Here is a 10,530-nt window from a genome sequence, read left to right on the forward strand (position 1 = left end):
CCCAGACAATGCAACTATATTCTGAGCCTTCTTTGCCTTTTAAGTATTTTAAGGCCTTCAACAACAGGGAATTCATTATTCCAGGAAGGGCTGCCGTGCCTGAATATGCTTATCTGCAAACAGATCTTCCACCAGTGTCCGATCCACCCTGGTCATGCCGGCGTGGTGAATGGCAAATCCATAGGGCAGCAAGTCTTTCAGCTCCAAATTCTGCAAGGGAGAAAAGAGCGACGTGGTTAGAAAACTAAGAAGAAAATTCTTCCCAATGATTGCAACATTTGGAAAAAGGCATAAAGTATTTTCTAGGTGCCCACCACCCCTCAGAGGGCTCGTGGAGGTTTGCTGAGTGTGCCAATCCAAGGCATAGGATGACTTTGGCTGATAAGAAGAAACAAGTACGATCCTCTGTTAAAAGTTTTAAAAAGGGCAAAAGCTGCATCTTTTAGAAATATGGCTCTATCTTCTATCTTGGGTATTGTGTTGGAAAATAAATACCTTGCATTGCTCTGCCTCGGTCCTCAGGACCTCCGTGGAAGCAGAGCCCTCTCGCAGGAAGAGGCCCAGCGTGTCTTTCTCCAGACACATATCTCTGATGGCTCGCGCCGTCTTGCCCGTCTCCTTTCTGGAGTGGACGAACACGAGCACCTGGTTTCAAACATCAGAGACAAAACCATTAATCAGAATCGCCCACAGCGGCACTGAGCTTGCAATGAAGAACACTAGAGCGAGCCGAAGTTTTGCTATCCCTTAATAGCAGAAAGATTAAATGTATGGGGAAACGGAAGGAAGTCCAATCCATCGTACCTGGTTCTTCCCAGCATGCTCCATGATTTTCTCATACACGATTTCGTTCATAATCTGAAAGCGCTTGATGGCTTTTTTCTCTGTAATTCCCACATAGGTCTGCTCCAGAGGGACTGGCCGAAAGCTGCGAGGAGACAGGCAGGATTAAGAGAGACGAAGACGACAGCAGCTAGCCTTGTAAATCTTAAATTAGAGATGTAAAAATGTGTTTATATCCAAGACATACTTGGTACAATTCCTTGTTCTGTTGTCAACGCAGAACATGGCAACCAATATTATATTTCTCAGGATTTAGTGAGGGAAAGAATTATTTGATCCCCTGCTGATTTTGTATGTTTGCCCACTGACAAAGAAATGATCAGTCTAATTTTATTGGTAGGTTTATTTTAACAGTGAGAGTCGGAATAACAACAAAAATCTAGAAAAACACATTTCAAAAAAGTTATAAATTGATTTGCATTTTAATGAGTGACCCTTTCGCAAAACATGATCCACTGGGTATTGTGGATTGCAAAGCTTCTGTGGGTCAAGCTACCCAGAATTGTCTGTAATTGGGCAGTTTAGAGATCTGCTAGACAGACAGGTGTCACCAATGACGCACTGCATAATACTCAGTAACCATTCAACATAACTCCCTGCCTTCTGCCAAATACCTGTTATCAAAGTAGAACAGTCCTTTGGTAGGCTCCACCCTCAGGAAGGTAGCCACATCCTCGTAGTTTGGCAGGGTGGCACTGAGCCCAACCAGCCGGACGTCCTCCTGAGTCATCTCGATGTTGCGGATGGTTCTGGCCACCAAGGCTTCCAGAACTGGGCCCCGGTCGTCATGGAGGAGGTGGATCTCATCCTGCCCAGAGGAGAAAGTGTGACTTTCATGCACAGCAAACCAAGAGAAGTATCATTGCCAAGAGCAATGGTGGCACAGTGGTTAGAAGGCAGTATTGCAGGCTGACTCTGCCCTACTGCCAGGAGTTTGATCCTGACCAGGTTGACTCAGCCTTCCATCCTTCCCAGGTGGGTGAAATGAGGCCCCAGATGGTTGGGGGCAAGAGGCTGACTCAGGAAAGCACTTAGAGAGGGCTGTAAAGCACTGTGAAGTGGTATATAAGTCTACATGCTACTGCTATTCCAATGGACCACACTGCCCTGGGTGCTGTCTGGTTCCAGCCAGAAGCTTGAGGACCAACTCACCAAGATAATGAGGCGCACCAACTGGGTGTAGGTGCGCTCCCCTCCTTTGCGCGTGATGATGTCCCATTTCTCCGGGGTGCAGACGATGATCTGGGTAGCATTGATTTCTTCCTTGCACAACTGGTGGTCACCAGTCAGCTCAGCCACGGTGATGCCGTAAGTGGCCAAGCGCTACGAGGAGGAAGGAAACCGACACTTAGTAACAAACAGCCCACACTTTTAAATAGACATTTCTGAAACAATTTCACATTCGTTTCAAAAACAGATCAAAGCAGCACTTCTCAAGACACCACAATAAAGTTCCTTGACTAAAGCAGAACTGCCCCAACAGCTATTTTGGCCCCAACTAAGTGATGTACCAGGAATTTTGAGTGTTGATTTCTGTGTTTTTATATTGGCTTTAGTGCGTTTTTTTGGACTTTTTAGGCCAACTAAAGTCCATTAAAATTTGGGCGAGCCACCAATGTCATAAAATAATGAAGTAAATATGAAATATAGTTGGTCTTAGCACAACTGGTGGCCTCCCCTAGTCCCAGCTGTGCTGACTTGTGTGCCTGTCTACTACAAACTCAGAATTAACTCTTCTGACCTTTCCAAAGCTGCCCACCATCTCCTGCACTAAGGACCTCATGGGTGCAATGTAGATAATTTTGAAGTCGTCGATGTTGATTGTCCCGTCGAGATTGATGTGCTTTCCGATCTCACGCAGCATGCACATCAAAGCCACGTTGGTCTTCCCTGCACCCTGGATTAGGAGAGAGAGAGTCAGAGCAGCAAATCCTCATTCTGGCTGGCCCTCCCAACCCCTTCCCCATGGAGCACGCAGACCACCCTCTAACCAAATATTCAGAAACAAAGCAGAGAGCAGCAGCCTTGGCCTTCCAGGTGTTCTGGACCACAACTCTCACAAGAGCTACTCTGGGTGGGGATGAGAGAGAGCGGGGTGTGCTTTTAACCCAGCCCATCAAGGGGGATCTCAGTGGGGAGAAACTCAGACAGGGAAAGAGAGAGGCGACACTTGCCGTGGGCGCACACAGGAGCAGATTCATGTCCGTCTCGAGCGCAGCCCGGTAGAGTTTGCTCTGAATCCTGTTGAGCGTTTTGAACCCTTCAAATCCAGCCTGTGCGTATTTGGGCAGCTTCTCCACGGGAACGAGTTGCTGAGGAAGAGGAGGGAGGAAGAAGAGAAAGGACCGTGATGAGGCGAAGTTGACAAACCAGAGGCCCAGAAGGGAAATGAGAGGGGGGACCCACCTCGTCCGACCCAAAGGGCTTGGGCTTAAGGGCAGGGACGTGAACTTCCTCGTAGCCTTTGCGCTGCTTGCGGAAAGAGCCATCCGGCAGTTGGCATCGCTTGTTGGCCATGAAGTGGCTTCCTTGGGCAAACACGAGGTCCTCCAGGTCCAACACTTGCCGAGGAGCCAGGGCCTGGGATGGAAGAAGACAACTGAGGCAAACCTCACTGGAAGAGGACTTTAGGCAGGGAGAGGAAATTGAGGCACCAGCCAGCCTGCAGTTCCCTCAAGCCGCTTTATCCACCAAGTTACCTCCCCTCCTTGGTCCAGATCCATGGTCTCCAGGTCAGTGTCCATGCGGGACTGACGGACACGCTCACGGCGACAGCGTTCTTCCTAAAAGAGGAAGACAAAGACAAGTTGGTTTAATCTTAATTCTAGCAAGGAATGGCAGAAAGATCTTTAAAAAACAAAACAAAAACTAAACACCATTCTCATCTGAAGGGGGATTTTTTTTGGTGGGGGGTGAGTGGGAGGGTCTCGGAAGCTTCTGTTTTGCCAACAGCAAATATTTGTGACTTTCAGTCAGTTAAGGCTATAATCTTAGATAACCTTCCCAAGGAATAAGCCCCAATGAACTATCAGGCTCATTTTATAATTACGGCAGACAATTGCATAGTTTAGTCACTCAATGTATAGGGACGCAGAAACTTACACAGATGAGAAAACAAAACGGTAGAGGTTAGAAGGCTGCAATATTAAATGAATAGTCATTTCTTTTGCAAGCATTTAAATCCTGCACCTTTCTTAACGTAGCAATGCTCTACACACAAACCATAAGCTACGCAGTGCAGCCTGTAAAGTCAATATTGGTTCTGGATTAGCCTGCCTTGGCGCAACCATCCTTTTCACAAGACTCCTCCACTCATCGTTACGATCCATTTCTTACCCGGATCAAATCTTCCTTCTCAGTTTCATGCAGCTGATACAGGAATTTGGACAACTCGGGGTCTGACTCCATCTTTCCCATAATCCTCTCCTTCTCGGCTTCGCTCTGAGCACTTGCCAGGAGACTACAGTAGAGGACTAGCAAGAAAGCAAAACACCAGTTGCACGTGGCACAGCCACAAAGGCAAGGACATAAATATAAATGCTCACACAGGGAAGGGTTGAGCAGGGGGTTCGACTAGAAGACCTCCCAGGTCCCTTCCAGCTCTATTCTGATTGATTGATTGTTTTCAGAAGAGCCAAATAGATTCTTGAAAACTTGAGCTGGGTGGAAATAGGAAAAACCCAACTCTCCTCTGCTATATATCTCAAATGACCTTTTGTGAGAAGCAGTCAACTCTTTCAAGTCCCAGAAAGTAGCATTCCCCATTCCGACGACAAATACTCACTCATCATTCTGTGTTGTCTCAGGACTTTAATAAAGTCAAATGTGTTAAAACCCAAGAGCAGGACCAGCTGATTCTCACACTCTCGGTCATCGCTGGCCGTCTGGGGGAAGGAAACGAGGAAAACGGATAGAGCTTGTGTCAACGCTGCTAATATTGAATATTGAATATTCTTGATATTCAATATATTCTGCTAATATTGAATATTCTTCAGACACATGACAGCTTGCTGTCTGTCTGTAACAATTTCATCTTATATGGAGAATTCAAATCGCGGTAGGCCAGACAGAGCCACTCATTTCACACACACCCCCAAGCAAAAGCAGGATCAGACCACCAGGGTCCAGCAAGCAGCACACCTTCAAAATCTCCAGCACTTCGTCTGCCTTTTTCTGGGACACGATGGCGTCGTCGTAGAAACGGCTCAGCTGGCGTTGGAGCCAGAAGGCGTCGATGTCTCTGGGATGCAGGTCTTTCTTCTTGGAGCTCATCAGCTCACCGGAAGCCACCAGCTGCGGAGAAAAAGCCTTACTTGCTGCGGGAGCGGGGCTAAAAACACCGCAGAGCCCGAAGGTGCCACAACCACTAATAGTGAGCCTCTCCAGTTCTTCCTGAACTAGAAAGCACTGCAGGGAGTCCTCAACTCACAAGCTCTGTTCAGTGACTGTCGTAGCATCCCTGTCATCGCAGGATCAAAATTCAGCCCCTTGGCAACTAGCATGCAGGGTCCCCGGGTCACGTGACCCCCTTTTGCAACTGTCTTGACGAGCAAAGTCAATGGGGGAAGCCAGATTCACTTCAGAACTGTGTTGCTAACAACTGTGATTCCCTTAAAACTGTGGCAAGAAAGGTCGTAAAAGCGGGCAAAACTCACTTAGCCACTGTCTTGTTTAGCAATGGAAGTCTAGCACTTCATTGGGGTCGTAAGTCAAGGACTACCTGCATCCAGACCTTTATTATTATTTGTTATTCAGACCTTTCCCCCGCTGTCAGGATTTTTCAGGTCAAAGCTGAAAAAGTCTCCCATTGGATCAAACTGAACCAAGCCTGCTTCCCCGGGGACTCACGTTGGCCGAGAGGGTGCAGCGAACGACCGCTTCATCGCCTTCCAGGTCTTCGTCAGAGGCTTCGTCCCGCACTTCGCCATAGACGTCCTCGTCGCCCTCCTGTCGGTGCACAATGGCTCTTACTTAACAGTCCCTTCGAGAACAAGTCCTCTTTCTCCCAGGGACGTGACGAGCACTGGAGAGGCCACTGACAAACAGGGGCGTCATTCAGGTAGCAGAGAAGAGCACAACCCCAACACGCAATCGAGGGTTTACGTAATGCCGAATCCTAGCTAGAATGGAGTAGGTTTCCCTAACCCAAAAGTTCAGGAATCACTCATCCTCGGTATCCCCATTGGTCTCTAATAAAGGGCAAGGTGGAAATTACACTGGCTTGTAGGTACCCCCCCCCCCCCAAAGTGTACACCACAGGCATTTCAAAAAGTGGACTAGAAAGGCTGCACATTGGAAAAGTAGAAGGCAAAGATGGTGTGATGGATGTGAGCTCTGCAAGCTGAAATTTATTCAGCCCTTAAGGCAGGGGTAGGCAACCTTGGCCCTTTTATGACGCATGGACTTCAACTCCCAGAATTCAACTCCCAGAATTCCTCAGCCAGTATAGCTGGCTCAGGAATTCTGGGAGTTGAAGTCCATGTGTCATAAAAGAGCCAAGGTTGCCTACCCCTGCCTTAAGGTCGCTGGATAATTTTGGATTAGCCAGTCTCATTCTTAGTCTGATCCAGCTGATAAGATTTGTGGGATGGGTAAACTGGAAATGGCATATGCTGCCTTGTGCTCCTTGGGGGAAAAAAGAGAGAACAACAATGCAGCCCATCCTTTAACAGGAAGAAACAATTGACTATGCAACCTCGAACAAGGCCACACGCATAAATGTTAGGGGTCTCCTGACATTGTACAGCAGCCTCTGTGCTCACCTCTTCGTCAGACTCAAACTGTACATTCACTCCGTAAGTCTCGTCAATGTTGTCATCTGCAAAAGAGAACAAAAGGTCCCAGTAAGGAGAAACAGGGGCAAGTAGCCCTTGACTTAGAACCGTTCATTGAGTGACCGTTCAAAGTTACAACAGCGTTGAAAAAAAAACTTCTTGTTTTTCACGTGGTCACGTGATCAAAATTCAGACGCTTGGCAACTGGCTGGTATTTATGACAGTTGCAGCGTCCCGGGGTCACGCAATCCCTTTCTGTGACCTTCTGCCAAGCATAGTTAATGGGGAAGTTAATAACAACCGTGTTACTAACTTAATAACTGCAGTGATTTGGTTACAGCTTTTTGGAAGCTTTGGGGCTTTTGTGACAAGAAATGCCCCTGGCCCACCCATCCCTAGCCCTCAGCAGCAAACAATAAGGTAAACAGAATGTGTACATGCAACCTCTCACGACCACATCCTGTTAAATAAAAAAAAAAAGACCCACAGAAATCAGACTACACTAAAAGGAAGTGAGGCTGCAGATTATACCCATATTCTGGATCTCCTTGTCTCCCCCATAATCTGTGATCTTCTTGCCCAGATTAACCAGTACATGGTAACGGGTGTCGTCTGTCTGCCCCAGCAAGAGGTCAATTTCTTTTCGCCGTTCCTTGTCTCGTAGTTTCTCATTTTTCAGGACAGCCAGCACTTCATCGGCAGCTCCACAGAGAATATCTCGAGGCTGCAAAAAAATAAATAGATACCATTCCCTCTGTGCCCAGTTTAAGTGATGAAATCTTGAGGAAATTGACCCTGCACCATGGGACTTATTTGTGGGACTGCATGAGTCCATGCAGTCCATGAGTCCAGCTGACAGGAAACAGCAAAAAAAATAAAATAAAACAGTTGATCATCTTAAAGTGTTGCTGTATCTCTTATTTATTTAAAATATTTTTTATTTTATATCTATTTAAAAATGTATTGGCCATTCAACTCCAGTGGACTCACAAAGGAGAAATGCAGCACCTGCTTTTCACTCACCTGGTCACCAAGAGCTGCTTGAATGAAGCTCAGTAAAACTTCATAGGTTTCCCGAGTCTCCTTCGTTTTGGGTTTATAGATGATTCCTACCATCTCATCAATACCCTCAGAAAGCAGCGTGTAGCCTTTCATCTTGTTTATGTCATGTCTGTCTTCGTCACGTTTGCGCCTCCTAGAAACCAGGAGGAAGGTTAGCTAGCAGGACAGACCCAAGAAAATCTAATGTACAGTCAAGAAAGCTCATTCTGAGGTTTCATGTGCATTTTCTCTCTGTCCCAATCAAAATTATTCTGATATGAACAGTATTTTAATTACTCTGAATTCAGTCCAGGATCCTCCTTTAGAACTGACCTGTAACTAGAAGTCCATCTCTTTAAACAACATCCTTCCTATTCCCGCCCCCCCTCCAATCCTTTCTTTTGATAACAATATTCTTATGACAAGTTATTGAGAAGTTGAAAATCTGTCTTCACTTTTGTATTAATTAGACGATCCTGATAAAAGTATCACCCAGCTACGTTTTATGACAAAAATGTATATAGTTTCCTCTTCCATTAACCAATCTGTGATTTTTTTAAAGACACATTCTTTATTGCTGATGGGATAGCTGGTATCCCTATTATTCTATTTGGTAGCTATATTGGGTCAGTGTATTTTAAAATTATGAAGTCCTATCTCCCTGAGATCAACAAACCTAACCTTAACCCTTATCATCTCAAAGCACAACAACAATCTTCTTTTCCTATGCACTGAGGAACATTCTCATTAGGTCTTTATCTCAGTTTGAAATTTCCTCTGCCCCAGTCCTCAACTTCTATTAATTCATATTGCCTAATCAGAATTGTTCCTTCAGCATCTTCAATGTCAGAAACCTCTAGCTGAATCTTGGTGAAGTTTTAGTGTGTGCCAAAGCAGTGTTTTGCAGACTCTCTCAGAAGATGATCTTGAAATGTTTATAATTCTGTTCAGCTGAAAATACTATGTTGGCACACCAGCTTGCAACAGAAATCTCAGTATCATAAGCAGAAGATGCGATGAACCTGTCAAATCCATCTCATTCTAGAATTCAGTCAACTAACTATGGCATTAATGAGTAAGAAATACACAATTCTTTGCTTACTTTGCTCGTCTCTCTTCCTGCATCTGGGGTTTGGTCCTTTGGGCCTTATCACCCATCCGGGTGCCCTCCAGCTTCCCAACCAACGACAAGACCTCTCCTGTAGGCTCATCACGTCTGGTCCGATCAATCAGGGACCGGTCAGCTTGAAGCACAAGATTAGAGTTCTGAAAGAATTGCAGCAGAGACAGACAAGAGAAAGAGGAAAGAGGGAGATCAGAAAGATGGTGAGCGATATACAACAATTTATTTCAAACATTTCCTTCTAACATTTGCAGTCAGGCAGTGCCTAAATTGATTACATTATAATTACATCAAAGGCATTTTCTACTGTTGCCCTGAAATTAGTTAATCACCACCGAATCAGAAAAGCCGGTAGTGGGTTAGGACAGGGTTTTTCAAACCTGGCAATTTTAAATCAGGGTTGAGGTTTCAAAAACATCGGCTTAGAAGACCAAATTGCACCTCGCGCTTGGCGGAAGAATCCACATCTAAGTTCCCCAATTGAGGGCTGAACACACCCATTTATTATTGTTTTTACTTATTGTGTTATTCACTTGTACTAGCTTTAATGTTTCCAAGCTGTCCAGCGTTGTCTCTGACAAGACGGGTGGCAGATAAAATTTAATAAATAAATACAGGCAGTCCTCGGCTTACAAACACAACCGAGTCCAAAATTTCTATAGCTAAGCGAGACAATCCTTGAATGACTTTTGCCCCCATTTCACCCTCTTTCTTGCCAGAGTTGTTGGGTCAATCCCTGAAGCTGCTAGGGTTAGTAATACGGTCGTTAAGTGAATTTGGCTACTCGGACTTTGTCAGAACCAAAGTTGCAGTTGCAAAAGGGGATCATGTGACCCCCGGGATGCTGTGGCCGTCGTAAATATGAACCAATGGCCATTGGTTTTAGTCGCATGACCCACTGGGATGCTGCGACGGTCGTTAAATGTGAAAAACAGTCACGAGCCCCTTTTTTCCTGCACCGTCGCAACTTTGGTCACTAAACGAGCGGTCGTTGAGCCGAGGACTACCTGCCAAGCCTAGGGAATCCGGGTCCCGACTTCCAGGCTGCCCTGAAATGAGCCTGAGCGTTACCCCCAGCCTTGCCCTCCCTTCTCCGCCTTCCCTGCCCCGCGCTGGGCTCGGCCGGCTCCCTCGTCACCCTGGCGGGGCCCAGGAGGAGACCCAGCCCGGGAGAGGCGGCCTCCTCCGCCCGTGGAAGCGGGACTGCCACCCCGGCGGGTTTCGCCGCCTGCCCGCCCGGCCCGAGGAGCCCCGCAGCCGGCCCCGCACTCACCGCCTTGTACTCGTACTGCAGGCTCCGGGCGGTCACGTCCGCCATGGCGGCTGCGCGGGGGCCTCCCCGGCTCGGCCGGCGCTTCTCCGCGGTCGCTCCTTCGCCTTCTCCGGGCGGCCCGGATCCCCCTTCCCGAGCAACGCTTCCCGCACGCACAGGGAGGAAGCAGGAACGTTTCGGATCTTCCGGTTCCGGGTCAGCTCCGGAAGTCCTTCCTCTCTTTCCGGGCGCCCGGAAGCGGGAGCGTGAGGGACAGATCCTAGAGGGGACGTGCTTTTGCGTGCGCCCCGGACGTGCGGGTTCTTTTCGACGGCTCCGCTTTTTCCCCCCTCTGAAAGGGAGGGACAGCAGCGGTAGCGGTGATCACAAAGCAACAGAGTTGGAAGGGACCTTGGAGGTCTTCTAGTCCAACCTCCTGCTCAGGCAGGAAAAAAACTATATCCTTTCAGACCAGTGGCTGTCCGGCCTCTTCTTAA

The 10,530-nt window shown here is 47.3% G+C and overlaps 1 protein-coding gene across 1 annotated transcript in view; it reads right to left on the reverse strand.

Moving 5' to 3' along the window:
• The window catches only part of SNRNP200 (small nuclear ribonucleoprotein U5 subunit 200), a 29,402-nt gene extending 19,303 nt beyond the window's left edge, over window positions 1–10,099 (reverse strand). Inside the window, exons 1-18 of the mRNA XM_015811529.1 lie at window positions 10,055–10,099; window positions 8,761–8,924; window positions 7,641–7,812; window positions 7,149–7,341; window positions 6,606–6,661; window positions 5,692–5,790; window positions 4,984–5,136; window positions 4,628–4,727; window positions 4,180–4,316; window positions 3,543–3,626; window positions 3,250–3,423; window positions 3,018–3,155; window positions 2,585–2,740; window positions 1,996–2,166; window positions 1,458–1,651; window positions 805–928; window positions 496–645; window positions 100–210 (exon numbers count right to left, since the gene is read on the reverse strand). Coding sequence (XP_015667015.1) covers window positions 100–210; window positions 496–645; window positions 805–928; window positions 1,458–1,651; window positions 1,996–2,166; window positions 2,585–2,740; window positions 3,018–3,155; window positions 3,250–3,423; window positions 3,543–3,626; window positions 4,180–4,316; window positions 4,628–4,727; window positions 4,984–5,136; window positions 5,692–5,790; window positions 6,606–6,661; window positions 7,149–7,341; window positions 7,641–7,812; window positions 8,761–8,924; window positions 10,055–10,099 — 2,421 coding nt within the window. The remainder of the gene's footprint in view (window positions 1–99; window positions 211–495; window positions 646–804; window positions 929–1,457; window positions 1,652–1,995; window positions 2,167–2,584; window positions 2,741–3,017; window positions 3,156–3,249; window positions 3,424–3,542; window positions 3,627–4,179; window positions 4,317–4,627; window positions 4,728–4,983; window positions 5,137–5,691; window positions 5,791–6,605; window positions 6,662–7,148; window positions 7,342–7,640; window positions 7,813–8,760; window positions 8,925–10,054) is intronic.
• Between the last annotated feature and the right edge of the window lie 431 nt (window positions 10,100–10,530).

This window comes from Protobothrops mucrosquamatus, unplaced genomic scaffold, assembly GCF_001527695.2.
Source record: "Protobothrops mucrosquamatus isolate PMUCROS unplaced genomic scaffold, P.Mucros_1.0 scaffold_50, whole genome shotgun sequence".
NCBI lineage: Eukaryota > Metazoa > Chordata > Lepidosauria > Squamata > Viperidae > Protobothrops > Protobothrops mucrosquamatus.